Source organism: Macaca fascicularis, chromosome 16, assembly GCF_037993035.2.
Source record: "Macaca fascicularis isolate 582-1 chromosome 16, T2T-MFA8v1.1".
In the NCBI taxonomy this organism is placed as follows: Eukaryota; Metazoa; Chordata; class Mammalia; order Primates; family Cercopithecidae; genus Macaca; species Macaca fascicularis.
The window spans coordinates 17,594,060-17,611,643 of NC_088390.1; the positions used below are offsets into that span (position 1 = coordinate 17,594,060).

A 17,584-nucleotide genomic window follows, 5' to 3' on the forward strand; every position below is an offset into this window, starting at 1 on the left:
AAAAATGTTTCTGTCTATTCAGACACAGAACCACACCTCTGCTTATCACCTCCCTCCGCCCCAGGACACACACCTGCTGAACCAGTATGGAACAGGAACTCCTCTCCTGGCTGGCCTCAAGGGCAGTTTGCCTGGCGTGTCATCCCTGCCAGTGCCTGTCACGAGCCCCTGGGCCATCCGTGGTTGCGTTTTTTTTTTTTTTTTTCTTCTGGTGGGGCGCGGCGGGGTGGGGGGTGCCTTTCTGTGACTGGAGGAGGAGCCACCCTCACTGGAGCAGGGTTGAAATCCTTCTCAGACGATTTTGAGTGTCTCTCACAGGGCTGAGCACCCTCTCAAAGCCACCAATTATTTGGATTACTGGGTGGCCAGCATTTGTGCTAAGTACTTTTCAAACATCGCACTTAATCCCCATAGCGAGCCCATGCCAGGGGTGTTCACTCTTCCTGGGGTGAAGAATTTGAGGCTTGGCAGGTGTCGCCCACCACAGGTTTACAGTACTAGTGGCAAAGAGAGTGGTGCTCCAGGGTGCCTTAGCCATGAGGGAGACAGCAAGGCTGAGCGGGGCATGGGGCTCCACACCTGGCCATGAGCACTGCCTGGAGCTAGTGGGGAGCGGAGGCCAAGGAGTTCCCTGTCTCCAGACAGGGTGGCACCCTGGAGTGAGGGGGTGGGGGTGGGCACCAGGATGGGCCTGCTTCCAGATGGGTCTCAGGCTCTTTCCCCAGGGCCTGAGTGATGCCTCCAACAGTCTGAAAGTTTGCCTGGGCCCACACTGAGTCTGGTGACAAAATGGCTAGGCACAGTTCCAGTGGCATTTACACTGAAGAATTCAAAACATTCTTTCAGAAAATGAGGCCTTTTGTCATCGAACCCAAAGAAAATTAAGCGGATGGATGGCTAGAAAGAGTTCATCTCCAGGGGGAACCCTGAAATCCTTTATATTCCTCCTGGTTTTCTAGGGAACCATCCCCTGCATAGATGCCCCAGGCATCGGGGGCTTTTCTGGCAGCCCAAGCTGCTTTCAGAAGGCCAGGGTTATTTTCCAGTTCTGGGGAAGTTCTAGTTCCACCTAAGTCAGAGCCCAGCCCCTTCCTTCTCCGCGCCCTTCCCCACTCCAGCCATCTCTAAAAGCAAAGAAAAACCGGTTTTCCATTTTAAATTATTTTATTGTATATTTAAAAAACAACAGCAATAACTTTAAAGACCTCACACACACACAGTATAAACACCTGGGTAAGGTTTTGTTCGTGTCCTTGTTGACACCGGAACTACCGTTAAAGTGCAAGTTTTGTTTTGTGTTCCTTTGTGCAGTTTCACTCACATGTAAACGGGTCACTTGGCTATGATTTGACCCACGCCCCCCTTAGTTTCGGGAGGGCAGAGGCTCTGCCGGCTGTCACAGCAACCCGGATTCACAGACAAGATAATGCCCCTGGGTCCTGACCCGCAAGCGGGCAGGACGGTTTCTTGAAGCCTAACAGAGGCTGGATAACTTCACATCCCCCCCACCCTGCGCTCACTCTTAGGTCTTTGAGAAGACAAATCCACCCTCAGCTGGGCCCTCGCCCCCCAAGTTGTGGGGGTGGCTGGCGCCAATGGGGGAACGGGGGTGGGGGAATAGTCCTAGTCTTGGCCAGTTCTCTTTCCTTCCGGAGCAGATGACCGTCCCTTCTCGATTCAGTGGCGCCTCCCCAGTGCTGGGGGCGAATCGCGGGGAGGGGAGACGCCAGTCCGCGCGCTCGCGGCCCGGGGCGCACGGGGCGTGCCGGGCCGTTGGATTTGACTTTCAAACAAAAAGGTCCTCCTTAGGTTGTGTCGCTGGCGCGGCGGGGCTCCTAGCTGATGACGCAGCGCTCCTTGTCCTTGGCCTGGCTGCCGGCGCTGGCCTTCTCGCGGATGTACATGAGGTCGCTGTGTACGCTGGGCCGGCGCGCGAAGGGTGCCACGATGCCGAAGGCGTCGCCCGGGTCGCCGCCGCCGCTGCCGGCCCGCAGCAGCTTCTTGTTCCGTAGCGCCTTCTTGTGCAGCACGTCGCAGTACTGCACCGAGACCTTGCGGTGCAGGTCCGGGCTCATCTCGCTCGGCAGCTTGGCCATGGCGAAGAGCGCGCGGAACATCTGGTCCAGGCTGCTGTTCTTCTTGGCCGAGATCTCGAAGTAGGCGCAGCGCTGGGGGTCGTCGCCCACCAGCTGCTCGATCTCGCGCTGGTCCACCTCGCGGTAGAAGTCCCGGTCACCCTTGTTGCCGCAGATGACCAGGGGCACGTCCACGTTCTCCTTAGTTTTGTTCTTGAGGCAAGACTTGGTGTCGAGGATCTGCTGCCTGAGCCGCTGCACCTCCTCAAAGGAGTCGCGGTTGTCCAGGCTGAACACCAGGATGAAAACGTCTCCTAGAGGGGGCGCAGAGGGCAGAAAAGGAGAAGGTGAGGGTGGCCGCCCAGGGGACAAGTCGGGCTGACTTTGAGGCTGCGCGGGGCGCGCTAGCCTCTCTAAGCGCGAAGCGCACTACTTGGCGCGCGGCAGCGGGACCGGCGCTCACGGGGTGCCCTGGCCGAGGGTTGCCCGCCCTTCCCTCCCGTGCCTGCCCGGCCCCCGGCTCACCTGTGAGGATGGAGAGGCGCCGCATGGCGGGGAACGGGTGGTTGCCGGATGTGTCGAGGATGTCGAGCTGGTACACCTCACCGCGGATGGAGTAGAACTTGCGGTGGAAGTCCTCGATAGTTGGTGTGTAGGCGTCCTCGAAGCGGCCGGTGAGGAAGCGCGACACGATGGCCGTCTTGCCCACCTTGGACGAGCCGAGGATGACCATGCGATAGCAGTTCTTGGCGGGGATACTCAGCTCCGAGTCGCTCGGGCACATCTTCTTGATCATCGCGGCCAGTTTCATTGGGCAGAGGGGCCGCGAGGGCAGGCACGGGGCAGAGAGGACTGAGAGCCGCCGGGGGTCGCTGGGGTGGAGCGTGGGTGAGCGGCCGGAGGGCTCTGCTCGGGCTGGGCGCGGCTCGGGCTTGGGGCTCCGCTTCCACTTGGGCTGGGCTTAGGCTAAGCTGAGCTCGGCTCGGCTCGGGCTCTCCCAAGCTCTGGGCAAAGGCAGCTTGCTCTGGCTTTGGCGCCCGCCCGCCGCCCTTATACGCAGCCTGCGTCGCCGCCCCGCCCCGGCCCTCCCAGCTCGGTGCGTCACGTCCCGCGGGGCCCGCCTCCCCCGCACCCGCTCCCAGCCCCGGCTACCTCGTCGCCCGCTGCCCGGCTCCTGCCCTCTGGGGGCGGAGACTTGGGGGAAACAGTCCAGGGTCGGGCTGAGGCTGGAGGCACTCGGACTCCTCCACTGCCGCTTGCTTGGCGGCCGCAGGGCGTCGGGGTTCTGGTCCCGGCGGTGCCCCTGACCCTCTGCGACTTCGGGCAAGGACCCCCCCTTCCTGCATCTCCCGCGCGCGTACACTTACTTTCTTTGGTTCTGTTTCCCCAGAGAATAGTCATCTAGTAAGTAACCCAGTAAGCGCAGCAGCGTTTGCTGGGTGCTTGCACGGACTGTATATTGCAGTCCTCAGAGCACAGCCCCAGCCCCAGCCCCCTCCCGCTGCGGTCCCCAGCCTGGCTTTTGTTCCCGTGAGGTGACCGCCGGGCGGACGCGGGGTTTCGGGGCCTCAGGCGCGGAGCTCGGCACCGTGCGCTCGGGCCGCTAGAGGGCAGCAGAGAGTCCGGCCGACGGCTGGGGAGGCTGCGGGCGCGGCGCGCAGAGCTGGAACAGAGGCTAGGGGCAGGCAGGTGGCGAGCGGCAGGAATGGGGCAGGGGCCTCAGGTAGCCAGGCTGGGGCCCAGCAGAAGCGGTCCCCAACCCCGCGCTCTGCTGCAGGCCTCAGCCTGCTCCTTTCTCCCAGCCGGACATGCTCTGTGGCATGGAGGGCTCTGCAGCCGGTGGCCCACACCCTCCATCATAGCATTTTGGGCCTTTACTGTGCGGCCCGTTCTCATTGTCTAGCTGAGAGAGCTGGAGCTCAAAGCCGCAGCGAGCCCAGGAAGGCCCTGGGAGCACAGCATAACCTCTTGCCTTCTCCTGGGCCTCAGTTTTCTCTTCTGGAAGATAGTGATTCTGGTTCTATGATTAAGGATGAAAACATGCAAATGCTTTAGGAGGGCGGGGCCTGGCAATAACAATAGCAACAATAACAGTAGTATTGACCCAGAGGCCTGGTGGGAGTACTCTCAAGAGCACACCGGGTTGATCAGTAACCAGGAGTGGGGTCATGTTGTTGAACACTGGCAACAAGCTGTCTGGAGCCAGCTCCTCAGCCCTGAGCTCTTGAGGAAGTCACTGCTCCAAGCCATGACAGGCAAGCTCTGTGCTCAGTGTTTTGCTTTGGCCATGTCTGATTTAGGAGAAACCTAGGGAGCCATTAGCTGGCACCACCGGCCCAGCTGTCAGGTGGGTGGGGGTTGCATGGGGGCACTCAGTCAAGGTACAGACTTGAACCACCTTCAGACTGAGCACCGCCTTCCTGTGCCTCCACAGTGGCACTGCATGGGCAGCCAGGCTCTAACTTGGGATGACTGATGGCCAGGGCTATAGTGAAGGTGGACCCCACACAGCCATTGCCTTCTGGGGCTCTAGTCCCAAGAGGGTCCATTTGATATGAGTGGAGGGCCTGAGGGTCAAGGATCACAGCCCAGTTCTCCCCTGGTCAGTGTCCAGGCTGGCCCCTTAAATCAGGAACATGACACTGGCAGGCACTGACCCAGCCTGGGTCCTCAGAAATAGTGACTCCTGGTACCATCTGTGCATGGCTGTCTGCCCTACGGATGCTGAGTTGTGAAGACCCAGGCCCACCTGCCATTCGCATTCTGAATGCCCCAGCGCGGCTACACCTCCTGTCGAGGAGGTGGCCTCTAGGACTTTACTCTCTCAAGCAGCAAGCCGACTTCCTTGTTTCTACCCTCCTCTTTTCTTTTAAAAGGGCATCTCTTTCTTTTTATTGCAAAAGTAATAAATGCTCATGGTTTTTTAAAAATCCAAACCATTTCAGAAAGGACCAGAATGAAAGGAGCGCTGGGACCAGGGCCTCTCTCGGCCACACCCAGGACAGCCTAGCCACCAATTCTGTGGGATGGCATCTCCTGATGTCCCCACATGGCCAGACTCCCAACTGCATGAAGGAAGCTTTAGCCTGGCACAGCCTCTGCCACCCAGCTCCTTGTACACGCAGGTGCCCTTTTTCCTTCTGGGGTTTGCCTGTGTGACTTTATACAAGGCCCTGCCCGAGCTGGCTAATCAGAGTGACTGGGGAGGGCCGGGGGATGGAAGACAAGCAGGAACAACTCGCAACTCACAGAACCATCCGCCCCTTGGATCCCGGAGCCCCATATAGAGGGAACATGTGTACTGGGCTTCCCAGCACTCTGGCCACCAGGCCCTGCCAGCCCTCACAGCATTTGATGTCCAGGTCCATCACAGCCCTATGCTGTAGGCAATACATGATTCTGATTTCTGCGTGTTTGGAGAATGAGACAACAAACGGCGTGTGTGAGGCTATGAGCCTGTCTGTAAATAGTATTTACCTGCAGAGCAGCGAGTTTCCTGCTCAGAGGGGAGGGGAACTGTTTAAAATATTTGACTAAATGTCAGGGCTGGTCTGGGGGTGGGCAGCTGTACCCCCCCCCCCAGCACCGGCCCCAGGCAGGAAATGCCAGCCACACAGCCTGGTCTGAGGGCAAAGAGCAATTAGAAGGTTCTTGAGAGCTGGGCCGGAGGAGAATGCTGGGCACCCCATCAGAGCTTTGCCTGTGGTGGTGTCCTGAGACAGAGTACACACGGAGGCCAGAAGTGGGCACTTCAGGTGTCAGGAACCCAGAGCACCCTCGGGCCCGGGCACTGCTGTGCTGGCCTGTGCGGCCACAGCCCATCTCTACCAGCGCCTTGCAGAGGAGGCTCTGAGGCGTGCTTCTCTCCTGTGTGACCCTGGTGCACGCCACCCCTGAAGAGGAGAAAGGGGCAAACAGAGCTGGCTTTGCCTTCCCTCTGACAGGCTCCCCTCATCAAGCTGAGATCATAACCTTGGTAGATTCTTCATCAGTGATGAGCTCTGTTCCCGGTAGAGCAGACCCTTCCAGCAGAAGCCAGCTCAGCCCAAGGCTCCCGGCTCTGCCCCAGGAACCAAGGATCAGGATGCACGGAGCTTTGCTGCCTGGCTCGGGCCATCCATCAGCCTCAAAGGCTGTGTGTGCAGAGGTGTTGGCGGAGGGAGTGAGCACCTGTGCAAGCAGCAGCAGGACCGAAGCACTGGATATGGTCAGACCGGATGCTCTCATGCCCCTCAAGCCCTGAGACGGATTCTGGATTCGAGAAAACAAAGAGAAAACCTTGAGGAGCTCCACGGGCGACAAGGGAAGGAGGCACTGCCTCAGTACCTGCTTTATACACAAGGCAGGCATGACTATCATGGCCATTTTACACATAAAGGGCTGCAGGGTCAGTGTGTGCAGCGTCCCCAGGCCGTGCCTTTCCTCCCCCGCCGTGGGCTCAAGTATTGCAAGTGGAATTTGAAGAAGTGAACCCCTCTCTCTGCCCCTCAACCCCAGCACAGCATGTTCCCACAGCCTGGCCCTTGCCAGCCTACAGGAGCCCCTCAGAGGCCGAAAGAAGGTGAAACGTCAGGCTGGGCATGGTGGCTCATGCCTGTAATCCCAGCACATTGGGAGGACAAGGTGGGCAGATCACATGAGGTCAGGAGTTCGAGACCAGCCTAACCAACCTGGTGAAACCCTGTCTCTATTAAAAATACAAAAATTAGCCAGGCGTGGTGGCGTGCACCAGCACTCTTGGCTACTCTGGAGGCTGAGGCAGGAGAATCACTTGAACCCACGAGACGGAGGTTGCAGTGAGCCAAGATCGCACCACTGCACCCCAGCCTGGGTGACACAGCGGACTCCGTCTCAAAAAATAAATTTAAAAACATTTTTTAAAATAAGGCAGAATGTCAGGCGTGTGGCCAGGTGGCAGAGAGGCATGCCCACACTTTCTGACAACCCTTGGATCACCCCACAAGAGTGACTCTGCCTCCAGGAGTGGCTGACCCTGCTGGCCCTGGTGACCTGGGGTTCAGAACAACATGATAGTCCAGGCCTAGCTTCCTGCGAACACACGGGTGCCCAGAGGCTCAACCCCTTGGCCTGACCCTCGAGGGACCAGGTGCCCAGGGTTGGCACCCTCGGTAGCTCAGTCCTTCAGAGCTGCTGCTTTGGGGGCACTGGGGCCTTGTTTTTACTTTGCATTGCCACTCCCGATGCCTGGAGGCTCTTCCTCCCTCCTGCTTCCTCTTGCAGTTGGGTCTTGGCTCAAATGCCACCTCCTTAGCGAGGCCCAGTTGACCACCATGGTGAACACAGGTCACACTGCCTGTGTCCCTTTCAAAATTTCCCATGTGATGGTTGTCACTGATCATTTTCTGGTTCATACTATTCACAGTGCTCCATTTTCTCTTAAGTTTTTAGGATACTAGTCTGAATCATAGAATAATATTCCTTTTTTTTTTTCTTTTTTCTTTTTCTTTTTTTTTGAGATGGAATCTCACTCTGTCACCAGGCTGGAGTGCAGTAGCGTGACCTCGGCTCACTGCAACCTCCGCCTCCCGGGTTCAAGTGATTCTCCTTCCTCAGCCTCCCGAGTAGCTGGGACTACAGGCACCCACCACCACGCCCAGCTAGTTTTTTGTATTTTCAGTAGAGATGGGGTTTCCCCATGCTGACCAGGATGGTCTCCATCTCTTGACCTCGTGATCTGCCTGCCTCGGTCTCCCAAAGTGCCAGGATTACATGCGTGAGCCCCCGCGCCCAGCCGAATAATACTGCTTTTCTAAGTTAGAAATGGTCACATGCAGTATTGGCAACTTTATATGGTCCAACTTGATATGACTTGGCTATAGTAGCGTGTGCAGATGGAAAGGTTACAGCTTGAAGGTTCCCCTATGTGCACACCTGTGACAGCACCGCATCCAAGCACAGGGCACCTCCAGTTCTGAAAGGCTCCCTCGTGCCCCCACCTCGCTAAGCCCCTGCCTGGCTGAGCCCCTGCGGTGGCTCACGCCTGTAATCCCATCACTTTGGGAGGCCGAGGCGGTCAGATCGCCTGAGGTCAGGAGTTCGAGAGCTGTTCCTGACCAGCATGGTGAAATCCCATCTCTACCAAAAATACAAAAAATTAGCCGGGCGTGGTGGCATACACCTGTTAATCCCAGCTACTCAAGAGCCTGAGGCAAGAGAGTCGCTTGAACCTGGGAGGTGGAGGTTGCAGTGAGCTGAGATTACGCCCCTGCACTCCAGCCTGGGCAACAAGAGCGAAATGCCATCTCAAATATAAATAAATAAAAAAAATAAAAAGTTATCAAGGTGGGCATGTAAGAAGATACAGGTGCTGTGAAAAACAGGGTAGAAGTTCCTCAATGTGTCCAACATGCGAGTTACCATGTGACCTAACAATTCCACACTGAGGAATTTGCTCAGAGCAATGAAATTTGGGCAAATTTCATTTGCCCAAAAGCAATGAAAGCGTGTCTACACAAAAACTGTCCACAAGTGTTTACAGCCACATTCTTCACAACAGCCCGAAGGTGGGGGCAACCCAAGTGTCCGTTGCCTGATAGATAAACACAGTGTGTCCATCCACACAGTGGAACGTTGTTCAGCCATTAAAATGAACAGTGCTGAGACATGGCACTACGCAGCTGAACCTCAAAAACACAGTGCCAAGTGAGAGAAGCCGCACACCAATGGACGAATACCGTGATTCCTTCATAGGAAGTGTCCGGGAGAGGCAAATCCATAGGGACAGAGAGCGACTTGGTGGTGATTAGTGCTGGATAGGAGTTGGGGGTGACAGCTCAGGGGTACTGGGGTCTCTCTGGGGAGTGACAAAAATGTTTTAATGATTGCGGTGATGCCTGCACAAGTCTGTGGATAAACAAAAACTCAGACTTGTATGTATGGCTTGTGAATTATATCTCAGTAAAGATGTTAAAATTATAATAGAAATGAAACCATGAAGCTGGCCAGGTGGCAGAACTGTGCACGCTGGGTTGAGAATTGTGGATCTCGCCCCCTGATGAACAGGTACTGGTTCCAGCCCAACCCTCTCCGGGCACCCGGCAGCCACCTGCCTGTTGCAGAGGGACTCAGGATCTCTCCCAGCTCGCCTGGACCCGCCCACCATGGGGGCTACACCCCTTTGTTCCCTCATTCATCCCCAAATCCTGGACATTCTCCCCCTTACACATCTCTCACGTCCCCTCTTCCCACCTCACACCTCTGTCCAGGGCCCAGCACCATCACCACTGCCCAGAACAAGTGTACGCGCCTCCCACCCTGGGGGCCTCCTCACAGTAGCAGACCCTGTTTCCACCCTGCAGCCAGGGGGAACCTGTCACTTTTCTGCAATACTCCGTTTGTTCCTTGGAAACTGAGCCCCTCACCAGGCCTGCCTGTTGCAAGGGAGACTTGGGGGCCCTGGACCCTCTCCTGGGTCGGCCCACCGCAGCCGCGGCATATGCTGTTCCCTCGGGTGGGAAGGCTCCTCGCCCACCCCGCTGCCTCACCTCCTGACACCTGCCCATGCCCAGATCTGACTTCAAAACTCACCTCACCAGCGAGAATGATTCCGCGGAACCTGAGGACGCAGATTGATTACGGCAGCGATGAGATGAAAACAGCCCGCCCTGTCCCCATCCTGCAGTGGCTTGTCCCAAGGCGTGGCGTGCCCCTGAGGGCAGGGCATGAAAACCATGCTCATAGCCGAGTGAGTCCTCTGCCCGCGTCATAGAAGGACTAACTCAATATTGTTGGATGGACGGACGGACGGACGGATGGATGAGTGTAAGGGGAGGGGTGTCCAGGTGGAGGGAATGGCGAGGGTAGACACAGGGATAAGTGGAGGTGATCTGAGACCTGAAGTCATCGCAGGAGCCCAGACGGAGGGAAGGAGGCCACGGTGGGACAGGCCCGGTGGGACAGGGAGAGAATAAGTCCTGGGCCCCAGGGGTAATGGGCCAAGACTTACTTCCGAGGGCAACGGGGGTTGAGGGGGTGTCCTGACCACATTTACATTTGGCAGGGGGGTGGTGGTGTGAGGGTGAAGCTCAGGGGTGAGTGGGGAGTGGGCAGGAGGTGGGATCCCTGAGGGGAGGGGCCCACCGGGCTGAGCCAGGCCGGTTGCCAGGGAACCAGGCTTCCTCCGGCTGCACGCACAGCTGGGTGCTGAGTAAGTGGTACCTAAAAATAAAGCCCCCAGCGGGGGCTGGGACTGACGGGGAGTGGAGGTGGGGAGCAGGGAACTGCCCAGGAACATGAACAATGCTCAGCAGAGCCTTTCTGACACCTCCCGTCCGTGGCCCGGATCCCAGGCTGAGCATCCTGGCTGGGGAGACAGGGAAGGAGGCCCAGAGAGAGAAGGAACCGGCACAGTTGAGGGATGGAGGGGCTCTGTGGCCCAGACCCTGAGGGCCGCCTGCCTGGGCTGCGGGGCCTGGTCAACTGGACACCTGGGATTGTGAAGACACAGGTGAGGGTCAGCCTTGCCCAGCAGCCCTGGCACCATCATCCTCTGTACCTCCATATGCAGAGTGGGAAGTTGGGGAATCTGCCTAGGGCCAGGGGCGAGGGGGCTGGGGCTGGGGCAAGAGGAGTTCAGGGCTGGCAGCCCTGCCTCCACCGTGGTGCCCTGGGGGCCAAGAGGCTGTGTGATAAAAGGGTCAGGTTCACTCCTCACAAGCTCCGTGGCTTCTGACAGCTCTGGCCTGGGGACTCCTGTGCTGGGGGGTGAGTCTTCTTGCACCCACCTCCAGCCCTCCCAGGAGAAGGCCAGCCTTGCCTAGAGGGCTCAGGAATGCAGCCCGGGAGCCCATCTTGGCGGTGTGAGCAGGAAGATCCTGGACTGAGGGCGCTTTGTAAATGTCCATTCAGGCCATGGCCTTGCAGCCCTGAGTGAAAGTAATGTCAAGGGAAAGCTGGCCCTCGGTCATTGTCCCTGAGCTTGACTGAGGACCCCTGGAGCTGGAGGAGGGCAGTGATCAGCCTGAGGTCACAGGTGGAAGGGGAGAGGGGCTGGAACAGGTGGAGGCCTCTCCCTGCAGAACCCTGATCCCCACACGGCCTCCGGGAGCCCCTGACTGGCCTTCGGGGCTCACAGACCCTGAGGGATAATGTTGACCAAAGCTGAAGGACTGAGGGCCTCTGGCACCCCCAGGAGAATCACCCCAAAGCCCACCAAGCTTAGAAGTCCCCGACCTGCCCCAGTCAGGGGGCCTGGTGTCCTGGGGACTGAGGGGTGACCCTGCCACCAGCAGCAGAACTGGGATGGAAACAGGAAGTGGCGGCATGGGTGCCAGGACGAGGGGGGAAGGGTGCCCTCTCTGCCCACCTCGGGAGCCCCAGTGGCAATGCCTGAGCCTACACTCCTGGTCACTGTGTCCTGCTTCCCCCAGATGAGGCTTACCCTTGCAGGGCCCACCTCCGCCCCATACAGACACAGAGGGCGCCCAGCGTGTGTCCAGATGCTGGTCAGCGCAGGGCCATTCATTTAGGAATGAGTGTCATCTGCCCAGCTAGACTGGGGTGGCCAAGGACAACGTGACCACACCTCTCCACCCTCACGCCGACGGACACGGGGCTGGATCCTCCAAGGGAAGAGGCAGCAGACGGGCTGTCTTGGGTGTGCTGGGGGGGAGCGTGGGAGCAGGTGACACAAGACACCGAGTCTCCTGGGGGTGAAACCATGGCCATGGCCAGGTGAGCCCCTGATGCCTCTTAAGTGCCTCCTTTGGAGGCCTGGAGAGAGGTGCCCGCCTCCCAGCTCTGAGATTTCAGAGAGAGAAAGGCTGGGGCCAGCCTGGCCCGGGAGCTATTGGACCTGATGCTCATGCCCGAGGCCTGCTCCTTCTCCACGCAGACAGACAGAGGCTGGAGTAGATGCTGGGGTCAGGGTGCCTTTATTGGTGAATGGGAATGTGTGAGTTGGAGCTCAATGGCCACATGTCGGCATGTCCAGGGTCCCCAAGGCAGCAGGTTCCAAGGCACTGGAGCAGCCCACGCCGGGGGCGAGCCCTGAGCAGCAGGCACCATTCTCACCCTGCGCAGGGCCTGGCACTTGGGGCAGGCCAGGAGGCCGGCCAGGCCTTCAGCAAAGCTGTTGCAGCTCAATCAGCTCCTCTTGTGGGGCCCGGAGGCTTTCTGCCGGTAGATCTCAGCGGTGAAGGGCCTGCCGGGCAGCGGGGAGAGGCTTCAGTCAGCAGGTCCTGGGGGTGACCCACTGCCCACACCAGAGCCCCGCCTCCACCAGCCTGAGGGTGTCCCAGTGGGACCAGGATCCCCTTCATCCGCCAGCGCCGCTGGGGTGGCACTGACTTGGAGCCTTCAGAGAGCAGGGGGGAGGGGAGAGGGGCCGGCTGCCTGCTGGGTCCTGCAGGCCGCACTGTAAGCTGCTGTGGCCGCTCTGACCTGGGAGCCCTGGAGTGGGCCTGGCTGATGGCAGCCTGTCCTGAGCCTGCCCTGGCCACAAAGAAAGGTTCTAGAAGGACAGACAGGGCCAGCCGGGCAGCCACGCCCCCACCCGCCGCAGCCACTACTCACTCTTCATACAGGAGGGCCACCATGTAGGTGAGGGCCACCAGCACTGTCAGGAGCAGGCCCGTGGGGCTGGCGTGCCTGCAGGGAGAGAGGCAGGTTAGGCCTGGCTGGAGCCAGGGTCTCTCAGGGCCACTGCCCTCCTGCCCAGGCTGGCCCTTCCTGCTGTGACCCGCGTCTTCCGGCCGACGCTGGGGCCACTTGGGCCGACCAAGCCCAGGCAGCACTGCCCCTTCCTGAGTGGGGTCCCCATGTTCTCGGTCCTGATCCATTTATCATCATCGTCTGCCTGTCCGTCCTGGCTGGGTTCCCTCCGGGTGGGGCCTGCTCACTCTTTCCGGGTCTCCAGCCCCCAGCCCAGAGCTGGAGACGCAGCCCCAGGCAGAAGAGTCCCAGTGGCTAGGGCTGTTCGTCCCGCACAGGAGGAGGTTCTGGGGCAAAGTGCTCCACTGTCCCCCAGAAACCATGCTCTGAGGAACAAAGGCTGTTTTCTAGAAATGGGTCCAGGGTTCCCCAAAGCCAGTTTGGTCCACCCTGAGCCCCCAGCCCCCAGCCACAGGTGCAGCCCCATAGCCACGCCCTGGGAGGATCTGGCTGTGGGGAAGGGGGCTTAGGAGCTGCTGCCCCACCCAGCCCTCAACATCGAGCCCAGCTTGGGCTCTCCCAGGTGGTGGGACAGCAGCCCCACGCCCAGGAACCCCCTGCTTGCCCCGGCCCAGAGGATGGGAGGCCCAAGGCAGAGTGTGCAGCAGGCCCAAGGCTGGATGGAGCATCGCCAGGAGCTCTCTGCTGGTGACCAGCTCCTGACCCCGCCACACCAGTGAGCAGCGGCAGCTCGTCAGTGACGGCACCGAGGAGCCTGGGCGCAGCTGCCTCAGGTTTCCAGAAATAGCTGCCGTCAAGCTGTCCCCCAATCTATTTCTATAGTTACCTCTGATCCCACAGCTCCCGCAGGCGCTGGGCTGCTGCCGGGGAGGAGGGAGGGAGGGAGAGAGAGAGGGAGGGAAAGAGGGAGGAAAGGAGTTGCCTGGCAGGCACAGAGGGCGCATGGGCAGGCCTGGGCCAGGGGCTGCACCCTCCTTGGCTGCCTCTGTGCCAAGTTGCCCCCTCCCCAGACAAACCATCACAAGAACCCCAGGTAGGGCTGGATCAAGGTGAGGGCTGGAGGGCACCTGTGGCCCCTGCAGGGACCCTCTGCCCTGCCCACTGCCTTCCACCCCTGGACCTCACACTGGTCTGCCTGTCTGGGAGCTGCAGGGGGCAGGGCAGTTTAAGGACAGCAAAGATCCAAGCCCAGGCTCCAGCCCCAGGGCTGGCATCCAGCAGCGACCCCATTGTGGGCACCTGAGGGGGACAGGAGCCCCCGCTTGCACAACATGAAGCAGGAGGCCCACCTGTCCCTCACAGTCAGGCCACCGCCTCTGCCATCTGTGCTCTGGCATCGGGCTCACTGCCACATGGCCTGCCGGGGTCCTACATGCCAGGGAGCTCAGACACCTGGAAGGCCCATCTCTGGGGCCCTGGCAGGTGAGAGACAGATGGGCTGTGGGAGGCCTGCGGGGGTCCCTGCTGTGTCAGCGTCTGGCCAGGTAATGGCTCATCTCTAATGAGCTCCTGGACCATTGATGCCATCTCCCAGCACACCGCGTGGCTGATGTCCTCTGGAGGCGGCTTGTGTGTCCCGAGCCCAAGGGTGACTCTCACGCCAGGGCACAAGGCACTGCTGGGGACACTAAGCCACTGGGGAGGCACCGAAGGTGGGGGTGTCAGGGAGGGATTCTTGCAGGAGGGGACACCTCACGTTCGGTTTGGAAGGACCGACAAGGGGCATAAGTGGGAGGGTTCTAGGCGAGGGAACAGCGTGTAAGTGCATACGTGCATGTGTGTGTGCATACGTGCATGTGTGTGCATATGTGCATGTGTGTGCATACGTGCATGTGTGTGTGCATACATGCATGTGTGTGCATACGTGCATGTGTGTGCATGCGTGCATGTGTGTGCATACGTGCATGTGTGTGTGCATACGCGCATGTGTGTGCATACGTGCATTTGTGTGCATACGTGCATGTGTGTGTGCACACGGAGGAGACGGGGCCAGGTGTGTTGGGAACCCTAAGCCTGCAGGGACGACCTGGGTAGAGGCGATTGTTTGAGTCTGGGCTCACCCTGTGGACCCAGTGGGGGTGCTCCATGGGCGGGTGAGCCTGGGGGCACATAGTCTGGGCCTCAGGATCACACTGCCTGAGTCCGGGCAGAGGGCCCAGGCTAGAAGGCAGGTGGGAGGTGACCCTGGGGACTGCCTGGCCTGGACGTGGGGTGGGTCCCAGCCAGACCCACAGCCCCTCTTCTAGCTTCTGCTCTCTCCAACCCCAGCTGCTACCATCCCAGCCGCTGAGGGCGGGGAGCCAGGAGGCAACACCTTGCTCTTGACATTCACCATTTACAATTCACTCCTTTGGGATCCTTTGGCCCCTCAGGTCCTGGGGAGAACCTGTAAATTCTAGGCCGGTGGTTTTCAAGCGTTAAACAAAAGCAGTGGAACAGTGTCTGCCAAAAAAAACCTTCTATGCAAGAAAATGGCTAAACTAGAACTGCCAGGGTGGGGGATGGGTGTGAAGCCCAGGGCAGCTCCCGCTGTGCCATCCTTGACTGCAGGCCCTCTGACCCCCCTGCGGGAGCACGTCCCCACACCTTGTCAGTGCCTGTACCTGGCTGAGGCCGACAGCACTTCCAGGCTTCCCTCATGGCACGGGGTCCCCTCTGTGGGAAGGGGTGCCTGCCACATGGGCAGAGGCTATGGGGGCACAGGCAGTTCTGTCAGCTGCGGGTGAGGTGGGCCCTGGTGGCTCTGGCTGCCCCCTCCTGCAGGGAAGATGGCTTGGGTGGTCCCAGCCCTGATGTCCCAGCACAGGGGTCTGCAAACTACAGCCTACGGGCCAAGAACACCTGTTAAATTTTTAAATAGTTAAAAGCAAAAGGATCAAAAGAATGTTTCATGACACGTGAAAATGATCTGAAATTTAGGCTTCAATGTCTGTAAGTGGAGCTGTGCTGGCGTCGAACACGCGCATCCGTTTTCCTGCGTCCGCAGCTGTTTTGCGCGGCAGGACCAGGGCTGAGCGGCTGTGACCTGCCTGCGGCCTTTGAACCTCCACACTCCAGCCCTCTTGGAGAAGCTGGCCACCCTGTTCTGGGATGTGCTTTCTGTTACTATAGATAAGATGCTTCTGAGAAAGGGAGAACCAGGGCGCCCTAGGCCCCCGCAAATGACACGTTCTTCCTTTCTCTTTCTCCAGGGGCCCTGGACCCCGCGTCCTGAGCTGCACCAGCTCCTCCCCGGGAGGTGGCCAGCGGGGCAGAGGGGCAGCAAGCCTGGTACTCACATGATGGCCCAGCCCAGGTAGTTGGCTGTGCTTCCCCAGTACATGGGGTTGTCCAGGATGTTGAAGGGGAACACGGTCACTCTCGCCTCCTTGAGGATCCCGAAGTAATCACCTGTGGATGAGGCAAGGCAGGGTCCCTCGGCTGTTCATCAGCCCTGGCCACACCATCACGGAGGAAGGCCCCAGAGTGGGCTGTGGCGGGACCTGCAGGTGAGACAGGGCCCTGCACTCCAGGAGGCTCCAGGGGGTTCAACAATGGACAGAGTCAGAGGGACCCACCAGGCACGCAGACAGCAGAGGGCGTGGGGCCCAAGGACTGAGGTGCTGAGCACCGCCCCTGCCCCACTGCTCCTTTTCTTGTGCACTCTGACCCAGCCACGCTGGCCTTCCTCTTCTTCCAGGCTCGCACACGCTGTTCCCTCCCCTGCGATGCCTTTCCCTGCTCTCCGTACAGAGAGCTCAGTTCCTCCTCAGGCCCTTCTCCCTCTGCTCATGGCGCCTCTTTATGCAGACCCTTCCTCTTCCTGACCTACCTCCCGCTCTGCCTCACTCTAGTGAGTTCCTCTCCCTCTGGGGGCCTCAGCTGGTTGCTAAGGGCTGCTCTGCTCCACGCCCCCGGCTGCATGGCCCTGGCACCAGGGCCCGGCCACGGCACGCCTCCTGTCGCTCTGGGAGGTCAGCCCTGGTATTATTGTTTTCCCACCCAGCTGCCCAGAGGAGCTAGACCCAGTGGAGAGAGGGTGACTACTGGACAGCCTGTTCCAGACAGGCCAGCCATGCACCCGTCAGTCGCATGGCCACAAGGCATCCCCCGGCAGGACTGCTCTGAGCCATAAGCAGCGGCCGGTGTCATAGTCACAGGATCTGTCCCAGGCCTACAGAGGATGGTCCCACTGGACACAGAGTAACCTCTCCATAAAGGGTGCGGCTTTGTTCCTCCCAGCCTTCTGTCCCCAGAAACGCCTAATTTGTGTCTCCTCCAGGAGGACAATGGAGCTTCATCCGAGGTGGAAAGTAGGGCAGCTGCCTGACAATGGGCTGCATAGGCAGGAGGGGTCCAGGAGCTGCGTCACCGTCTGGGGACACGGGGCAGGGCCCAGGACCACTGGGAAGTTCTTTCTTCCCAGGAAGCAGGAAGCGGGGCAGCAGGGTGTGGGTAGATGGCACAGAAACCCAATTCGGGCTGAGTCACAGGGGGAAGTGACCACCTTTGTCTACATCCCGCGCTGCTGGCCCTCGGCGTTTCTAGGCCATGTCTGCTGGCAGCGCCGCCAGGAGTCTGTGGCCACTGGTGTTTGTGGGCTCCTTCCCTCCCTCTGACTGTTCAGGGCCCCCCAGCTTGTTCTTCCACTGCCGAGGGGCTCCACCCACCATCCTGGCTCTCCCTACACTGCCTGCAGCCCTCCCTGTCCAGATCCACCCACACCCTAACCGCTGGAGGGCCCCTGCTGCTGGTCTCCCACAGGACCTGACTGCACAGCCCAGAGCCCCTCCCGTGTGGCTCTCACCACCCCCACATCCTGGAAGGGCCCTCCACAGCTCCTGAGCCCCACCGCTGATCCCGGCTCCATCAGTCCAACCTCTTCCTTGCGGGGACCC

At 59.6% G+C, this 17,584-nt stretch overlaps 2 protein-coding genes across 6 annotated transcripts in view; both read right to left on the bottom strand.

Moving 5' to 3' along the window:
• Positions 1-1,145: 1,145 nt before the first annotated feature.
• Positions 1,146-3,101, bottom strand: RASD1 (ras related dexamethasone induced 1). The gene is made up of 2 exons (XM_005583027.4): positions 2,601-3,101; positions 1,146-2,389 (listed from the first exon to the last, which is right to left on the bottom strand). Exons 1-2 carry the CDS (start codon positions 2,884-2,886, stop codon positions 1,836-1,838), a joined length of 840 nt encoding a protein of 279 aa, XP_005583084.1. The 5' UTR covers positions 2,887-3,101; the 3' UTR covers positions 1,146-1,835.
• Positions 3,102-11,952: 8,851 nt separating this feature from the next.
• Positions 11,953-17,584, bottom strand: part of PEMT (phosphatidylethanolamine N-methyltransferase) — an 86,270-nt gene continuing 80,638 nt past the window's right edge. For all 5 annotated transcript variants that reach the window (XM_005583031.4, XM_005583029.3, XM_015437715.3 and 2 more), the window contains 3 exons: positions 15,986-16,097; positions 12,609-12,683; positions 11,953-12,237 (listed from right to left, as the gene is read on the bottom strand). In XM_005583031.4, the coding sequence (XP_005583088.1) occupies positions 12,180-12,237; positions 12,609-12,683; positions 15,986-16,097 (245 nt within the window). In that variant the 3' untranslated portion in view covers positions 11,953-12,179. The remainder of the gene's footprint in view (positions 12,238-12,608; positions 12,684-15,985; positions 16,098-17,584) is intronic.

What these genes read in the sequence shown, in the direction of transcription:
- RASD1 (XM_005583027.4), bottom strand. Translation starts at nt 2,886, where the DNA reads ATGAAACTGGCCGCGATGATCAAGAAGATGTGCCCGAGCGACTCGGAG. An exon ending in GCGCCTCTCCATCCTCACAG is followed by an intron (nt 2,390 to 2,600) that starts GTGAGCCGGGGG and finishes CGCCCCCTCTAG; the next exon opens with GAGACGTTTTCATCCTGGTG.